Raw genomic sequence first — 19,931 nt, 5'->3', positions numbered from 1 at the left:
CAACCATCAAAACAATTTCAAATTAATAAAATATGCAAATTGATGGATCTAAAGCAGGAATTATAAAGTTATCTAATAATAAGCAACAATGGATGTAGAAGACAATTTGAATTTGCATTGGTAAGAAAAGGATTTACCATAATAAATAATCATGTTATTAACCATGATGAACGGTCTGAATCGATAGCAGCGGTGGAGATGAACGATAGCAACGGTGGGGATGAACGGTCTCGTAGGTTTAATCAAATAAGGGAGAAGACAACGTTGGGTATCTAGGTCTCATATGTTTAATCAGAGAGGGGAGAAAGCAGCAAGTAATTAGGTCTGCAACCTAAGATTCGTTATTAGAGATGGGTGTGTGTTGAATGAAAACAAATGGATCTTGAATAATATATGGATCCGAAAAGTATTAATAAATATCATTTAATGAATATGGGTTAAAAAAGATGAGCAGTGGTGAGAGCTTGACAAGTGACAAAAAAGAGTATCCTTTTACTAGAGTAGTAAAATAGGAATATATGGTCAGAATAAATGTCAATGCTCTAACACTTAAATATTAATCTAACTACTATATTAAAACAACAAATAGTTTTTACATGGTTTTTAATTAAGCTATTCACATAGGATTCCATCGCAACAATTTCTAAAATTATAATTTACACCTAATAAACTATTTAATTTTAATCTACCTATTTATACTATTAAAACAAAATCATTCTTCCAAAAGGTATGTTATTATGAATCCATAAGATAGAAATAAATGTATTAACATATTTTTATACATATAAATATATTTTAATATGCTTTTAGACGACAAGGTATGGTTCTACGTATATTATTAAATTTAATTTTTTTGTTAAAAATTTTTATCCACACATCTAATCAATATGCTAAACGAGGGTTGATACGAAAACAAATCCATACCCAATATTTAGAAATTACAAGTACCCCCTCGTCCGCTCCGATCTTTGGTCACACTCCGCCGTCCGGTGAGCCATCAATCCTTTGTCCATTACATTTTATATATGTTTCATCAGATTATAACAGTTTTATCCGTTCATTTAGATTCTAGGGTTAGCATTATCATTATCATTACGTCACTCAAATCGATTGCCACTTGAATTTGAGCTTCGTATTAGGTCATTTTAGTTCCCTTTTCATTAGATGTATCCTGTTCTACTTCAATTTCATCTTTACAAATTTCAATTTCAGATTATTGTTTTTTTCATACATTTCCAAGGTTTTTGGGGGAATTGAAAAGGAAATTGATATGATCCTGAAAATTTGAATCAATGTGTCTGATTTTTTAATTAGAAAAATAATAACTTGGGCTTACTGAATCCTCTTCAGTTCTAGTGAATTGATTGATATGTGGGTGGTTAAACAAACGAACATGAACACACGTCTTCACCGTTCGTTAATGTATGTGAACAGTTGTTCTCTTAACATCCTTTGTTGACATTCATTTGCGTTCTTACTTTATTTGATTATAAGTTTGCTTCTTGTTTATATTCGTTAATGTATTGTTTTATTTTTTTTTGACCCATTACAACTTAGTTTAGTTCAAATAACTGTTTAGGCCCAATGCATTGTTCTTCACATTACTTGTAACTGGTTTTGGCTTAGTTATGTTCGTTCACCTATGTTCAGTTATGTTACTAATCTTTTATACTGTTAACGAATGAACACAAAGCCCGCTTGTTAACTGCTCGTGTTCAATTGTTTGTTTGACTAAAGTTAAACGAACAAACAAAAACATGCTCCATTAATGTTCGTTTGGTTCTTTTACATTCGTGAACTGTTTGTTTATACTGGTAACGAACGAACACGAACAAGAAACCCCGTTTGTTAACTGTTCATAACATGTTCTATTTGGTTCGTTTGCATTCATGAACTGTTCTTTATACAGTTAGCGAGCAAACACAAACAAGAAAACTCTGTTTGTTTAATTGTTTGTGTTCAATCATTTGTTTACAAGCCTGTACAATTATATACTAACATCAAGTGTTAGTTGCATATCTCGTTATTTGTTACATACCCTATGTGTGCTTAACTTTGTGCACTTATTATTTAGTTATTAAAGAACAATGGATACAACGGACCGAAGATACTTGGAGGAAGAAGATTCCTCACTGACCAAAACCATGAAAGGTGCTGCAACTGGTTTAGCCGCAGGAACCATTTGGGGAACCGTAGTTGCTACTTGGTTGGATGTACCGCGTGTCGAGAGAAATGTTGCTTTACCAGGTTTGATTAGGACATTGAAGATGATGGGTAACCATGGGTTGACTTTTGCTGCCATTGGTGGGGTCTATATCGGTGTAGAGCAGTTGACACAGAATTACAGAATGAAGAGAGACTTTGTTAATGGAGCAGTTGGCGGGTTCGTTGCGGGTGCCGCCATTCTTGGTTTTAAAGGTTAGTATTCTGTTGTTCAATGCTTCAACTAAATGTTTTTGCGATTTAGAGATATAACGTTGCTGTTGTTTGCTATCAAATTTCATGTTTCTTTGATCTTGAAACTTGAAAGTTGTATGTGTGCTATCAGTTGCATTGCATCCAAGTTAGGAAAGGTTTTACAGCCCAAACCAATTACTTTGGGACAATACAAACCCTAGGGGCGTGTTCGTTTCACAGAATGGAATGGAATTGGAATTGGAATTTGCATAGGATTTGGAATTGGAAGGAATTGGATTTGGAATTTGAGCATTCCAATAGGAATTGGAATTTGAAGGAATTGAAATCCAATTCCATTCTTGATGTGTTCGTTTGACATGAATTGGACTTGAGATTTTTTTTACGAGGATAACGGTAGAAACATTTTAGTTTTTTCAATTTTTTTTGTTTTTTATTTATATTTTGCGTTATGATTTTTTTTATTATTATTTTTTGAATTTTTTAGGGATTTTCTATTAAGATCAAAAACCCCTCAAAAAATATTCAAAAATAATAATAAAAATTCATAACTCAAAATATAAATCAAAAGAAAAAAAGTAAAAAAAGTAAAATGTTTTATTCATTGTTCTTGCTAAAAAAAAATACACCCGGAAAAGATTCTAACAAATTCACCTGAAATCCTCCACATTTTGGAAGGATTTAGAATCCCTTTATTTAAAGGAATTTGAAGGAATTGAATTCCAATTCCAATTCCAATTCCTTGACTACCGAACACACCAAAATGGAATTAAGATTCCAATTCCAACGAAACGAACACGCCATGTCATGGGATTTTAATTCCAATTCCTTTGAATTCCCACGAATTCTGTGAAAGGAACGCGTCCTAAGAGATTTTACTAGAATTTTTACAACACTGCTTATTATCATGCCAAAAGTTATACATATTAAAGAAGTGTGCTTATTTTCGAGCCCCTGTCATTTTGAACGGTTGTGACACAACAAAGATGCAAGTAAGACTTTAAAAAGTGGAGCAAATGATCCTGTTCTGTAATAGCATTTAGTAGTCTTCATAGAATAATGAAAGTCACCTATTATCTTCATTTAGTCGGGAGCAATTTATCCTGTTCTGTAACAACATTAGGGACATGCATAGAATAAATAAAGTCACCTTTTATCTTCCTGTGGTTTTGTTGACCTGTTCAGTCTTTGGTCTAGTTGCCCTGGTATAGGTTCCAAGTCGATGATTCATTCTGCTACAATAGATAAAAGATTTAGCTTGGGATCACAGATGAAAAAATCACAAGAACAAAATGCAATATTTATCTGCCGTAGAGAAAACTGAAAAGGATATAGAAAAAAACTAAAATTGTTAATAGTCAGAGAAAGCAGTCTTGTCAGGTCAGTATGCATGCTGTTAAGAAGGCATTAATTAGGTTTGTAAACTGAGCCCAAAGCTCACCTAAGCTCGAATTCAGCTTGTTTAACTTAGGAGGGTCAAACTCAGTTCGTGAATGGTTTTTAAAGCTCAGGGTTGGCTTGTTATTATCTAATAATCATATTTTATTTGTATGCTTAATAATTATTATATATATATATATATAGGGGATGGTTCAAGAGAGAAATGAGATTACTGTGAGAAATGCGAGAAATGAATATGGGCCACTAGTTTTATTTTAGGTTTTAAATGCTTAAAGATAAATAAGGAAAGTATTAATACATGCTCTCTCTTCAATTAATATAACTAATAAATATAATAGTTATCTATTTAATTAATATAACTAATCAAATTATTATAATTGAAAAATATTAAGAATTTATTTATTTTTATAACTTATTTTTCTCTCTTAAATTTTTATCCTACACAAGTACAATTTATTCATACATTAAAATTTCTTTTTATCCAAAACCAATTTCTTCCAACTATATATTAATATCCATCAACACGTAGTTACATTGTGATGAATAATACAAAAAACTATCTTACACATGTTTGCATTAAATATCAACAAAAAAGTATACAACCTACACAAAAACATATACCCTACACTTGTTCTAAGAATAAGAAAACATATAACCTACACACGAAAAACATATAACCGACACAAAATTCAGCATCAATAAACTATACACGCACACGAAAACGTATAACCTACACGCGAAAAACATATAACCTGCACTCGAAAATTTTATCATACACAAATACAATTTATTCATACATTAAATTTTTTTTCAATCCAAAACCAATTTCTTCCAACTCAATATATCAATATCCATCAACACGTAGGTACATTGTGATGAATAATACGAAAAATTATCTTACATATGTTAGCATTAAATGTCAATAAAAAATATACAACCTACACAAAAACATATAACATACACTTGTTCTAAGAATAAGAAAACATATTACCTACACACGAAAAACATATAACCTACACATGTATAGGATATGTGTATTTTTGTCTAATGTAATTGTTGATGTCGAATTACATATGTAAGTTGTATACTTTTTTGTATGTTGTACGTTTTTATTGCTCAAACCAAGTGTAGGTTATATAATTTTGTGTAGGTTGTATATTTATTGTTTATATTTAATGAACACGTTTGTATGATATTTTTTTATTATTATTTATAACAATAATTTTTCTAAGTATATCAATTGAAAAAAAAATATTATGTTATGATATTTATTAATTAGAGATGACTTATTATGGTTATATTAGTTGTATTAATTGAAAAGAGAGATTTATTATGGTTATATTAGTTGTATTAATTGAAGAGAGAGAATGCATTTATATTTTTTTCATTTATTTTTAAATATTTAAAACATAAAATAAAACTAGTGGCCCATATTCATTTCTCACATTTCTCACAGTAATTTCATTTCTCTCCTGAACTTAAACATATATATATATATATATTATAATTATAAGATTTATATATAACACAATATGTATTATTTTGGTTATTTTTGTCATAATTTTATGCGTAATAGCAATTAGTGGGGTAATTTCATATATGCCCTTACAAATGTTGAAAATATCATATATACCCATGCAAAACTAAAAATATCATATATGAATATATCATATATACCCAATTCGTTAAAAAAATTAAAAAATGACCATATTATCCTAGCTTGATTAGATGCGATAAAAGGTTTACAATGTAGACCATTCGATGCGATAAACCTTCGAATGGTTTGTAATTTTGAAGAAGTGACGAGAGACTATTTGGTTGTCGTTAAAGCTCATTTAAGCTCTTCTCGATTCGAGCTTTTAGCAACCTGATCTCGATTAGCTGACAAGCGGCTTGGCTCGTTTTCAGCTGTTTCATTAACAGGGGGTAGATTTTAAAGATGTTAGATACAATGTATTTATGAAATAGGGTTTCTAACTCCTAAGGTGGTTCTAAGATTCTAGATCAGGACTTGTTGAATAATTTCTAATATGATTTCAGAGATATGAACTGCGTGTTTATGTTTTGTAGGCAAGAGCATTTCCACAGCCCTCTCTGCTGGAGCTGCACTTGCTGCCACGTCAGCAGCAATTGATGTTGGTGGTCAGACCACAAGGGTCGACACAGGTAAGGAGTATTATCCTTACACTACCAAGAAAAGGGCTGATGCTGCCAACTAATGCCGCCAATCGATGATGGTGGTGCTGTTTTAAAGGAAGTTATTGTGATAAATAATCAACCTTCGTTCCAATGTCCGCTGTATGTTCTTGTCTTGGAGTTAAACATACTAGTGTCGATCTACTCGCCTTTCATGAAGACATTTGTTAAATAAATTTGGAGCTATTTTCTTGACTCAAGAATTTCATATGCTTTGACTTTTGAGTTTGTTGAAATGCTATTTTGAAACATGTTAGATCTTTACTGCTGAATGATTCTTGGTAAGTTCAGGTTGGTATAGTGATAACTAGGGGTGGCAAATGGGTTGGGTTGGGTTGGGTCGAAACGGGTTAGGGTTGTTTGTGATACGGATTGCGTTTTTCTAACGCAAAGCAATACAAGTGTGCTAACAATATATGATCATGTGAGCAAAACATGTTTATTTATTTTACGTTTTAAATATGATTTGAACAGTAACAAAGTAAGCTTAGACGACTTATGTGAATAGAGATAGATATAAAGAAATGTGTCGGGTTTTAAAAAATCAATATAATTTAGAGATAGATGAGAGTTTTAGTTAAATATAGAGAGAAAGAGACACTATATGATCATACAACAATGTATCAAGGTATGTTGTTTTTAGTTTCCTATAATTTATTTTTTGTAGTTTCTAATATTTTATTTTCTAGTTTTACACTATTAATCCTGTTGCTGAGTTTGTTTCTTGATATTAGCCAGGTAACACCTGTTGCGTTGTTGCGACGCAATGGTGTGAATTTGGTATGCGCTTGCTAAGTTAGTAACGACCCAAACTCTAAATCCAAAAAAAGTAAATCTTTAAACTCCTAAAATAGTATCAGCACACGTATAACTTGTGAGTAAATTGACATGAATTTGGTTTGTATCCATTAGGTTCGTTACAGTACCAGAACTAAATCTAAAAGATGAATTCGTAAAATGATATATTTAAAGAAGAAGAAAAAAAAGAAAACCGAAGAAAGAAACAAAAATCGGTAAAACATGATGGGAGTTAGTAAAACCCGAACAAAAAAACTTGATTGGGTGCGCTACAGTACCGAAACAAAGCCAGAAAAATAAATTTGTAAAATGAACATATTTGAGAAAAAACATATTCGAAAATAAAAGGAATTACATAAAAATATTAGAAGTATCACTTGTGGCTAATGAGCTAGTGGTTGAGTGTTAAGGAAGAGACTTGGTGTTTCATGTGACCTAGGTTCGATTCCTGTTCATAAAATTTAGTTTCAGATGCACCAGGGTGATGATGGGTGGCTTTCACTAGTTGGATCCTTGAATAGAACGTTCTTTATCTCATCGCATTGTCGTGCCTTTGGGCTAGTGTTCACGGGCATTGGCCTTAGGTGAGGGTTTTTTTCGGATTGAAAAACGAGTGTATCTGATACGATGAATTTAGCCAGTTGTCTATTTGAAAGATTCGATGGCCGTTCAAAAAAAAATTAACACTTGTGACACCAACAAACAATTTTAGACTAAAGTATAATTAAATTAGGAGTTCTTATCAGGAAAAAAAAAGACTAAGGGCTGTTTGATAGACTTTTAATGGTTTAATTAAGATACTAAATCTGAATTGGTCAGAGACAATGCATGTTTGATTACACTTATTAATGGCTTATGGAGCCTTTTAATGATTAAGTTTCATAAACATGTTGAATCATTAAGAGTTACCTCTTAATCAGTCAGACCTCTTATATTGATTTAACACTTATTGCCAAATAATCTCTGATAAAGAGGCTTTAGAAGCCGATGAATGAAAACAATCAAAGTGATGGTGGAGCAACCATTTAACTTGTATTTTCATTAAAGCCTTTAAAACATTAAAGGGTTGTGAGGTTTTGAGTTCAAGTCTTTCGAATAACATAAATTTTAATTTTCCGTTCAAAAGGAAAAAAAAAACGTAACTTCTGATTATTCATAAGAGAGAAAAAAAAAACATAACTAATGGCCCAATTGACCCTGGCATGACCTATTTTTGTCCCAAACCATCCTAACATGATCCGTTTTGACACATCCATTCTGATGTACGTTATTGACGGAAAATCCGGAATCTGACACCGGCTGAAATTAACTGAGTTTGTAAAAAGATATATATGAAATTCTAAAAGTAAACTATATGAAAAGTCATTGAACCAAAAGTATCAATCTCAACTTATATACACTTATCCTATCTAAATTTTCATACTCCAAAATCCTTTTAAAAAGTGTATATCTGTGTATAGGGTATGGAATCTCGCATGATACATCTGAATTATTTTTTATCCAAGATCTGAGTCGTTTAGTATGATTTAAAACAAGACATGCGTTCACCTTTTCTTTTATGTTTTTCCCTCTAATGCTAAATCACCATGTGCAATCAGTACACTTTTATGTGTTTTGTTCACTTTTTGCTTTATAGTTTACTTTTACTTTTACTTTTTCTATGAGACCCGAATTAACACCAAAAGGCATTTGGTATAATAGTACCAATTAGTATAATATAGTTACGGACATAGAAAACTTTTTCATGAAAAGATTTTGAAACATCACAAACCTCCCTTTTTCTTTTTAATTGTAGGAGAGGAGAGCAATGTCGTCTTCGAGAATTTATATACCTCGGTTAAGCTGAAATAAAAAGGCCCGTAGGCTCTTTCGAGTAACGAAATATATTTGCTAATAACTAGGGGCATCTCTGAGGATTTAAATACCTCGACTGAGCCAAAATAAGAAGGCCCACAACCCTAACGAGTAACAAAATATATAAGTAAGTTTGTTTAAACGACGCTTAATGTTATAATAATAAACATAGAAAAATTATATTATTAAAATCAAATATCATAAAAGCTAATGACTAACCGATGATTCATGAAGCTCTCCGAACATATTGGGAAAAAAACATAGTCCTTGGTAGTTGCCAGCTGGCTTGGTCAACCGTGGAAGAGCCTGGTGGTCAACAACAAACCAAATGGTCGGCCGGTTTGGTTGTTGTTCAAGTTTTGTTTAACATTCGCTAAGAAGGAATGATCCAAAGAAGAATTTCAATCGGCCACTATTTTTTTTATTTTGCATTTGATTTTTATTTTATTTTTTTAATTTTTAGTTTGGGCCCAATAATTTAAGCTTGATTATATAGATTACGGATAAAAAAAGTTTTGGACCCAATAATTATAAAATGGTAAATATCAAATCATATTTTATAAGTGTTATATTTTTAACTGTATATAAAATTTATGAAAAAAATAATTATCGGCTAAAACATTTATATAAATGTTATATTACTTGCTGATACGAAGACCCACGTCCACATGGACCGCATGCAAACAAATAAAACATTGATGTGATCCGACCATAGTCCCCCTTTTTCATCAAATCTTGTTTTTTAATCTTTTAATGTTTGGCTTCTTGTTTTAAGTAATGATCGAATCATCTAATGACATAAGAATAAACATTTAAGTTCGATTTCATTTGACATTATCAAATACCAAATTCAAATAATATAACATAAAAACAATTCTACTTCACTAAAGTTCATATAATACTACAATTGAATCTTTTAAAATCTTAAAATTATAAATATATATAAAAAACCTCTAAAAGGCGGTCACTCCCCACATTCTTTCAAGCCGCCAGATTGCTTAATTTGTAAATGGAGGCATCTCATGCCTTTGAACCGAATTCACGGGTATGAGTCTCACCAAAACTAGATAGCCTTTAAACGGATTATAGCATATCATTAAATTAAAAGTTAATCGCACTAAAGATTTGATATACAAATCCTATTAAATAGAATTTGGATATACTAAAAATTAATATCCGATTAAAAAATATTATTTATAATTAAGAAACAATTTTATAATAAAAAATAAGCGGAGCATGGGTTTCACTAAACCTGGATATCTTTTAAACATGTTATAACGTCTCATTTATTTGTGAACTTTTTCAGCGTTAAATCCTAATTTAATTTCTCCATATTGATTTAGTTACATTATTGATTCTTTTTCTTTTAAGCTTAACTTAAATGAAACATTTCACAAAATAATACCCATATTATAACATATGAACATAAATGAAAAAATATAAAAATCAAGTAGATGATCCGTTCAGTTTCATCTAAAAATGAGCATAACCTAACATAAATGGGATATTGGATTTTAATAATCCAAACTTTGGCTTAATTGCTAGCAATAATCTTAACTTAAGAAATTCACTAGATTAATCCCAACTTTTATTCTATTGGCATCCACTGAGCCTTTTCTTAAAAAAACTAACCTGATTAGTTTTAGGGGAAAATATGTCATTTCTCAAAATTAAGGGGACAAATGAAAAACGTAATTAAACTTAAAAAGTCACCACCGCCGCCACCATCACCAACGCTGCCGCCACCACCACCACTTGTTTATAAAGGGTGAGTTTGAAAATTTATATAACTATTATTAATTAATACGCAGTTATGAAAAAAATACATATTATATAAAGTTATAATTAAAAATATATATAAAATAATTATAAATATATAAAAGGTGATTAATAAATAGTAAACGAGTTGAGCTCGAGCGTTATAAATAGAGATAGAAGCGAACCGAGCTCGAGCTCAAGCTCAGTGTAAGTTAAACGAAGAGCTCGAGCTCGGCTTTGATTGTTTGCACCCCTAGTCGGAGAAGAAAAATAAACCTGGGTTCTAATAAACAAAAGTTTTGTTTTACCCAATCAACTTGGAGAAATGACATATTTTGTCCCGAAACTAATTGAGTTAGTCTCCGTTAGAAAAAGGCTCAATAGAGACCAATATGATGAAAGCTGGGATTAACATAAGAAATTTTTTAAGTTTGGATCATTGCCGGCCAAAAGGCCAAAGTTTGAATTATTAAAATTCAATATCCTAACATAGATTGATCAAAATAGGTTCAAGCATGTTATTAACTTCCATACAATAAATAAAATTAAAATCCAAAAAATGTATTCATAATATTAAAAACAAAAAATGCAAAACAACTCTCATGACACGAAGGATAAAAACTACTAAATGTATAAAGTTTCTACTTCAAATAAACATACTTTTTTTATAATCAATATGATTTTACGATAATTACATGTACATTCCAAAACGAGTATAATGTCGTATTTATCTAATAAAAAATATTTTTATAAGATATATCTATTTTAATAGGGTGTGAATTTCCAACATGTAACGTAAATACCGCATAAGCCAAATACGTAATTCATGAGTTTGGATTTAGTTTAACAAGTTTTACACATATAGCTATTGGGTGGGTTTGTTGGTTGACGTGCATAACCAGTTAAGTTCTATACTAATGTTCTTATAATCAATGGCGGATCTACATTGTAAAACCCCCCAAGTTTCGAAATAATGGTGTATCAATATATATATATATATATAGAAAATATTATAGGAACCACCTTATAAATTAGGAAGGAATCACCCTATTAACACTACAAGCTCTGGAATCCTCCCGCTATAAAGGTAAGTTTAAAATCATTTGTTAAATGCTTAATTGTTCTTGATGTTGTTAATTGTTAAATTTTAGTTTTAGTTTGTTAGTTTTAATTTGTTAGTTTGTTATTTGTTAGTTTGTAATAAACTTTGCCTGAACCATCGAACCGACCCGGAATTTTTTATACCTGATTCTATGAAATTGAAGCATATAAAAGTAGTGCACCACCTGAAAAAAATTCCTGGATCTGCCATTGCTTATAATGTGTGTTATATCAATTAATTTCAAAATTTTAAAACATAAAAGAAATTTAATATTATATTTTGTAGTTTAACATATTTATTTAATAAATGTTTGTATGTTTGGTCGAAGTTTGTAATTTTCATCATAATAACAATCGTTTTTTATCTTTAATATGAGTATCATATTGTTATATAAAAATAAAAAAAATTAATGGGTTTTTTATATTGTGTTATTGGTTGTTCATTATGTTTATTAATTGAGTTTTTCTATGTATTGTGTTATAGATTTTAGTAATCGTGTTGTCAATTAGTACTCATATTAAAGATAAAAATTAAAACAAAAATTACGTCATTGTGTCTCTGTGCTCGTCATTTGTCTTTTTACTTATCATTGTGTTTTAGTCATTGTGTAATACGTTCATTGTCTTTTGTTCATGATTGATATATGACATTCACTTAATTTGAGAAAAAAATATTATGCTCATTGTGTATTGTGTTCATGTCATTGTGTAATATGTAGTTTCCATTGTGTTTTACGTTTCATGTCATTGTGCTATATGTATTCACCATTGTGTTTTATATTTCAGGTCATTGTGTTATATGTATTCATCATGGCGCTTTACGTTTCAGGTTATTGTGTAATATGTATTCATCATTGTGTTTTATGTATTAGATAATTTCTTGTTATTTTATCATTATATTTACGTATTATTATAACATAACCGTATTATTATTTAAAAAAAACACAATAATGATTTGAAAGACACAATGACGAAAAAACATATATAATTATTGCTTCTCACACATGTGACTTTCATGTGAAGAGAAAAAAATATATAGTATTACTTTTATACCATTTTTTCTTTTGTCTTTGCTTCACACTTATGCCAATTAATTATTGCTTCTCAAAATTCTTATTTTTGTTTACCTTTATAGAATAACTCAACTCTCATCTTGTGTTAATAGTGTGAACACTTATTATCTTTATGCAAGTTTTAGATCAAGAGTATAAATATGGTAGATACGAAAATAAGTCTATTTGATACTATACTTTTTATTAAAGAAACGTATAATATTATAGAACTTCAAAGTGACAAAATGTTATTGTTTTAACAATAATAATAATAACAATAATAGTATTTTATTACAATTATAATTATAATTATATTACAAGCATTTTATACTTCCGGTTCTTCTTGTGTTTATCCATTTAACACGTATTATTATCTTTCATCTAAATTTTAAATCACTAGCGGTTAATATGTTAAATTGAAAATCCATCTCTTACGGTTAGGTGGTAGAAGGTTTGGGTTCTTAAGTGAAGATCCAAATTCGATCCCGACTTGTGTCGTTTTTAATGGATTGAGCTAGGCCTTGTGCAGGTTGTCAGTTCGAATCCCGAGCACATCCAAGTTTTCGTCCCACCATGTGTTACGCTAAAGAGTTCTGTTCTTATGCCGGCACAACGACTGTCAAGTGACAGCCGACGTATGGTTTCCCGGAAGAAAACCCAAGCTTAACTCTAAAGCCAACATGAACTCGGTTAAGATAACATAATCTGACCAGAGTGAGATAACGGAACTCTCCAAATATAAAAATTGCAATAGGCTGCCGTAATAGAAAACTAATTATATTCGGTAGCAAACTTTAAAGGAAAGAAACATAATATTATTATATTATATATATATGAGATAAAAATAGAAAATAAATTATTACAAATTAAACCCTTTGAAAATCTTCTTCTTCTTCTTGTTCTTATTTTGAAATAAAATAAATATATTTAAATTCTCCTTAAGAATCTTCTTCCACCATTGTCATTCACGTTCTCTGCATGTTTTCCCTTCGATTTTGCGTCTGTTTACTCTACCACATTACATTTTTGTTTACTTCCAACCTATATCTAGTTTCGATTACCATACCTATATATGTATTTTTCTCTTCCAAAATTAGGGTTTTGAAATATGTGTTTTGTGTTGCTTTTGCTCCTTCAGATCTGAAGCTTTTGCCTTCAAATTTCTAGCTTAATTCGTAAGGTTTAGTTTCAAATTTAAATTAATTAATACTTTGTTACTTGTTGTTGACTATATTACTGCTACAATAAATTGTTTTAAATTTTTTCCTAGCAATGTAACATATATGATGTATGTTTAAATTTTTTCCTTGTTAGATACAAATACTAATTACGTTACCTCTATAAAAGAATATTAAACTAATCTGTTCATATGTTTTTTTCTTTTTTTTTTCATTTTTTATTGTTTACCTACACATTTGTAGGTTGTGTGCAGGAAATATGCTTATACATGATTTATATATCTCTAAACATGATTTACACGTGTGTAGGTTCTATAAATAAACGAATTTTGTTTATATACTTTTTGTAATGTTAAAAAAGACGAATAAACGTAACATTTCAACCATTTTCTTGTAATTTCTAACTTTTAAACTTGAAAAATGAATGATATATTTTGTTTTGTTTTTTTTTTTCCTGTTCATGCAAAAAATGTCTTTGGTGTAAAACCCTCCCTTGTGGATGATTTTTGGCTTCTTTATGATCTTAGTATGAACTTGGGTGTGCATGGGTAAATATGGGTTGGCTTTGGGCCACAACTGTAACCATAAGCGATAACCGATCGGTTATGGTTGATTGGTTTTAAAAAATTGATTGGTTTGGTTATGGGTTGGTTGATCGTGAACTAAAATTCGCCTTGAAATGTTTGGGCCTAGCTAAAATAGCCCAAAACAATGTAATCTGCCTAAAAGTTTTGTCATGAAAACTTTTAACCACTTAATAAATTGTTATTATACATTTGGGTTTGAATAGTTTGAGCTTTATCATTTGACATTTGTAAACCTTTTACTAAATCTTCAGTTATGAATTCGTTAAAGGTAGTGGGCCGGGTCAGTTAACCATGGTTTACTAAATTGTGGGTTGGTTCGGTTTTGCTGGTTATGGAAAAGGAATAACAATAACTGACCCGCTAATTTCAAATTTTCAAAACATGTCAAAACCGACCCTTCAGTGTTTTGTTAAGTTCAGTTAATTTGGTTATAGGTTGATTAATTTGGTTTTATGCACACCATAACATGAACTTTATCCACCATTTATGATTTATTTACTTCATTTATACAATCTGTTTTAGTTTATATTGTTAGTTATATAAATTTCTGTTTTGATTTCTACTAATCTTTTATTTAGACAGATGATGCAAAGACCTCCACAAGAAGATTTCTCCCTCAAGGAGACAAGACCGCACCTCGGTGGGGGCAAAGTCACCGGGGACAAGGTCACAACCACCTATGACCTCGTGGAACAAATGCAATACTTATATGTTCGTGTTGTGAAAGCAAGAGACTTACCTTCAAAAGACATCACAGGCAGTTGTGACCCGTATACTGAGGTCCGTTTAGGGAACTACAAAGGTGTGACACGTCACTTTGAGAATAAAACAAATCCTGAATGGAACCAAGTGTTCGCTTTCTCTAAAGATCGAATTCAAGCATCGTTTATTGAGGTCACCGTGAAAGATAAAGATATGATTAAAGATGATGTCATCGGTCGTGTGTTGTTTGATCTTAACGAGGTCCCAAAACGGGTCCCACCCGATAGTCCTTTAGCTCCACAATGGTATAGATTGGAAGGAAGGAAAGGGGAGCTAATGTTAGCGGTTTGGTGGGGCACACAAGCAGATGAAGCGTTTTCTGAAGCCTGGCATTCGGATGCTGCAACTGTTGGATTTGCCGACGGTTTAGCGAATATCCGGTCGAAAGTTTATCTTTCACCTAAACTTTGGAATGCTTAACTATTAGATTATTAATATTAGGGTTATTTATGTTTAGCTCATGGGCCCGAGCTTGGTTTTAAAATGCGTGGTATGTGTTTTGACCAAAAAAGTCGACGTGCAATGCGTGATCCGCACACATCACATATTTGAGGCGTTTAATTTAGAGAAAACTTTGTAAATGGATTGCTTAATTTACAGCAGAGGAGCACTCAATATATAGAAAACGAGAGATCTGAAACAAACCCTAAACTAGCTGATCCCGAGAATATCGGCTCGTGAGTCGTTTTCAAGTTTGTCTCGGGACTGTTTCGTTTATATGTTAATTAATTATATACATATTTTGTTATATTTATATATTTTGATAAAAACCGTAAATGAGACTAGGCTCGAGCTCTTGTGCAGGACCTTAAACTGGCCAAAGCTAGGCGTGAGCTCAGCTTTGCAGTGTGAATTTAATACATAGAAGTCCAAAAGAGTTAAAAGTTAAAAATACACAAGGCCCAAGCTTGGGCTCGATAACTAAACGAGCTTTGTTTGAGGCTCGGGCTCGGCTTGAGATCGATAAAGCTCGTCTTGTTTCGAGTTTTCTATCTATCCGATCTCAAGTAGCTTGCAAGCAGATTGCTCGTTTGCACCCCTGCCCTAATCTAATAATCTGATATTGCAGGTATCTTAGAGTTAATATTATTGAAGCACAAGACCTGATCCCAAATGATAAAACACGATTCCCTGAAGTTTTCGTAAAAGCGGTTCTCGGAAACCAGTATCTAAGGACTAGGATCTCTGCAAACAAATCTATCAACCCGATGTGGAATGAAGATTTGATGTTTGTAGCTGCAGAGCCATTTGAGGAGCCTTTATTACTGAGTATAGAAGACAGAGTTGCACCTAACAAAGATGAAGTTCTTGGAAAGTGTGTGATCCCGTTACAATATGTTGACCGAAGGTTTGATCATCGAGCAGTCAACACAAGATGGTTTAATCTTGATAAAAATGGAGCCATTGAAGGTGAAAAGAAGAAAGAAGTTAAGTTTGCTAGTAGGATTCATACGCGGATTTGTTTAGAAGGCGGTTATCACGTGCTTGACGAGTCGACTCACTATAGCAGTGATCTTAGACCCACTGCTAAACAGTTATGGAAAAATAGCATTGGGGTTTTAGAAGTTGGAATATTAAGTGCTCACGGATTAACACCGATGAAAACGAAAGACGGCCGGGCCACCACGGATGCGTACTGCGTGGCTAAGTACGGTAACAAGTGGGTCCGAACGCGTACCATTGTTGACAGTTTTGCCCCTAAGTGGAACGAGCAGTACACATGGGAGGTTTTTGATCCATGCACCGTTGTAACGATCGGTGTGTTCGACAACTGTCATTTACATAATGGTGGTGATAACAATAATAATAACAAAGACTCGAGAATCGGGAAGGTTCGTGTGCGGTTATCTACTCTTGAGACAGACCGCGTGTACACACACTCATACCCTTTATTGGTTTTGCATCCGATAGGGGTTAAGAAAATGGGTGAGATCCATCTAGCGGTTCGGTTCACATGCTCGCGGTTAGTAAACATGATGCACATGTACTCACAACCATTATTACCCAAAATGCATTATATCTATCCGTTAACAGTTGCCCAGCTCGACAGCTTGCGACACCAGGCGTCACAGATCGTGTCTACGCGGCTCGCACGGGCTGAGCCTCCGTTAAGAAAAGAGGTAGTTGAGTACATGCTTGATGTTGGCTCTCACATGTGGAGTATGAGGAGAAGTAAAGCCAACTTCTTTCGTATCATGTCTGTTTTAAGCGGGTTAATTGCGATCACAAAATGGTTTGATCAGATATGTAACTGGAAGAATCCGATAACCTCAGTGTTGATCCACATACTTTTCTTAATCCTAGTATTGTATCCCGAGCTTATTTTTCCGACCGTGTTTTTGTACCTATTTTTGATTGGAATATGGTATTATAAATGGAGACCAAGAAACCCGCCGCATATGGACACACGACTGTCCTGTGCAGATAACGCGCATCCCGATGAACTTGATGAGGAGTTTGATAACTTTCCAACTAACCGTAATCCGGATGTGGTGAGAATGCGGTACGACCGGTTAAGGAGTATTGCGGGGCGGATTCAGACGGTGGTTGGGGATTTGGCGACTCAAGGGAAACGATTTCAGGCTTTGCTGAGCTGGCGGGATCCTAGGGCTACTGCGTTGTTTCTGATATTTTGTTTGGTTGTTGCGGTTGTGCTTTATGTGACACCATTTCAAGTTGTGGCGCTTATTTATGGGTTTTATGTGTTGAGACACCCCAAGTTCAGGCATAAGTTACCGGGTGTCCCGGTTAATTTCTTCAGGAGTTTGCCGGCTAAGACTGATTCTATGCTGTGATCAAGCAATGGGATGTAAGTGGTTTGATTTGGATTATATGTTTATGTGTTCGGTTATGTGACGGGCTTTGGTAATTGCAGTCCCATACCCTTTAATACCTAGGGGTGCGCACTAAGTAAAAAAAACCGATCCAAAACTGAACTGAAAAAAAGACCCGTCGTTTGGGTTTATGTTTTGGTAATCACTAACTGAATTTATAGATCTTCATTTTTGTAAAAATTTCATAAATAATGCAACCCAAATATTTTAGTCTAGATTTATAATAATCAATTACTTCTTAATTAACAAAAAGAGTTAGCTCCAAATTAATTATTTGGGGCATTTTTTTCAGCCCAAAAGTTTCAAATGGCAAAACCGAAAAGACGAAACAGAACCAAACCCAATCCAAAAACCGAAAAAACTGAAACTAAACGATTTTTAAAGTTCAAAAACCTAAATTTTTGTTTGAGCTCAAAACTGACCCATGCACATCCCGATTAATATCCATCAGGTTCACAAGTATATCTGTTATGATCTTATGCCGTTAAAAATTACCTGTTGGGATATCTATTACTCAAAACCTGAACTTAAAAGTCACCTAAAAACCGACCAGAAATATTAAGGGGTGTTTGGGATTTGCTTATTTTCACCCTTATAACTTATTAACTTTTTGAAAAGTTAATAAGTTGTTTGGGATTGCTTATGTTGTGAGATGATAAGAAGTTACAATATTGTGAATTATTAACTTATTGCCAAAAGTTATAAGGAGGTAAAATAAGGAATCCTAAACACCCCCTAAGTACTCAACTACACTTCTAAGTTCTACAATTCTGTAATTTAATAGTTTCAAGTTTTCAACAAGATTTAACATACTGTTTATTTTGTTTTTTAGAATTATATAATATATTAAGTGTAGTTGGGTGGGTATCACCTAATCCCTTATCCATCCCAAAGCCGTGAAAATTTCTAAAATACTAATCACTAGGTGTGTAAAAAATGAGCCGAGCCGAGGTCGAGCTTTACAAGAGCTCTGCTCGTGTGTCGTTTTTTCAAGCTCAAGCTCATTTATTATATAGTAATAATTATATTAATTTTTGATTATTTTATATATATTTTTTAATTATAATTTTTATGCATAAGCTTATCATTGTTTATATTTATAGTAGGCTTATATGTAACTTAAACAAGAATTATATAATAAATAGGCTCGTTTAGCCCCGTTAGCTAGCTTGAGCTTGGGCTCGTTTATTAACCAAGCTTATTTTAAGGATCGAGCTTGAGCTCGTTTAAGCTTTGCTTGGTTTGAGTTTTAACGAGACGATCACGAGGCAACTCGGCTCGTTTACACCCCTACATGTGACCCGCATAAGGTATTAAAAAAATTGCGTTATTATATTGGTAATCGTATAGTGTTATTGAAATCATATTTGACAAAATTTAGTTAAACACCCACAAAATGGATAAAAGAAGTGCTTTCGGGTCAGTTGACCGATCCAGTCTGTTTTGACCCATATTAAAAGTCAACCCATTTTGACCATTTAACCAACCCACCTTTCTTTTGTGCTTGCAGTTAATTGATGGCAAGGAGTATCATATCCCTTTTAACTCATATGACTAGTGAAAGACATGGATCTTAGTATGCTGACTTTTGTTTTGGTCAAAGTTCATGATCATCTTTTGATATGTGGTTATTGATTTGAAGCCATCTGTAGTGGTGATTTACATAGCAAATTTTTGCAAGATTATTGAACCATGATGGAACTTATGAACTAGCAAATGAATATGTTATTTTGCGTTTATTTTGTTTGAGCATTAAAAAACCTTAGATCTAGGGATTCCGTTATTACAGCGAAAATAAACCGATATTTATGTGGCCTTTAAGTTTGGGCAGACTTAACAAAGTGCCTTTAAATAAGGTGTTTCTTTTAAAGCAAATGTATTATACGCTGTAGGCATTTTCTTGGTTAAAACCTGTTAGAACCGTACAAGATCTCTGTAATGAAGCCGGTTTGTGTAACAATTTCTGTAATCGACGGGTCCTGTTAAAAGTTAGTA

The 19,931-nt window shown here is 32.4% G+C and overlaps 2 protein-coding genes across 2 annotated transcripts; both read left to right on the top strand.

Moving 5' to 3' along the window:
* Nucleotides 1-2,087: 2,087 nt before the first annotated feature.
* On the top strand, nt 2,088-6,086 carry LOC143556441 (outer envelope pore protein 16-3, chloroplastic/mitochondrial-like). The gene is made up of 2 exons (XM_077045756.1): nt 2,088-2,418; nt 5,887-6,086. The coding sequence occupies exons 1-2, from the start codon at nt 2,088-2,090 to the stop codon at nt 6,033-6,035; spliced, it is 480 nt and encodes a 159-aa protein (XP_076901871.1). The 3' UTR covers nt 6,036-6,086.
* An 8,764-nt stretch (nt 6,087-14,850) lies between these two features.
* On the top strand, nt 14,851-17,912 carry LOC143556456 (FT-interacting protein 3-like). The gene is made up of 2 exons (XM_077045766.1): nt 14,851-15,511; nt 16,171-17,912. The coding sequence occupies exons 1-2, from the start codon at nt 14,923-14,925 to the stop codon at nt 17,895-17,897; spliced, it is 2,316 nt and encodes a 771-aa protein (XP_076901881.1). The 5' UTR covers nt 14,851-14,922; the 3' UTR covers nt 17,898-17,912.
* The last annotated feature ends 2,019 nt before the right edge of the window (nt 17,913-19,931 follow it).

The sequence above is a fragment of the Bidens hawaiensis genome, unplaced genomic scaffold (genome assembly GCF_021521415.1).
Source record: "Bidens hawaiensis isolate Kalapana, Puna unplaced genomic scaffold, B.hawaiensis_p1.1 tig00018576_1, whole genome shotgun sequence".
NCBI lineage: Eukaryota > Viridiplantae > Streptophyta > Magnoliopsida > Asterales > Asteraceae > Bidens > Bidens hawaiensis.
This window is presented reverse-complemented; position numbering and strand designations above follow the sequence as displayed.

Coding starts and splice junctions, on each gene's coding strand:
- LOC143556441 (XM_077045756.1), top strand. CDS start 2,088: ATGGATACAACGGACCGAAGATACTTGGAGGAAGAAGATTCCTCACTG. Junction 2,419..5,886: donor CGCCATTCTTGGTTTTAAAG/GTTAGTATTCTG, acceptor TATGTTTTGTAG/GCAAGAGCATTTCCACAGCC.
- LOC143556456 (XM_077045766.1), top strand. CDS start 14,923: ATGATGCAAAGACCTCCACAAGAAGATTTCTCCCTCAAGGAGACAAGA. Junction 15,512..16,170: donor TTATCTTTCACCTAAACTTT/GGAATGCTTAAC, acceptor TCTGATATTGCA/GGTATCTTAGAGTTAATATT.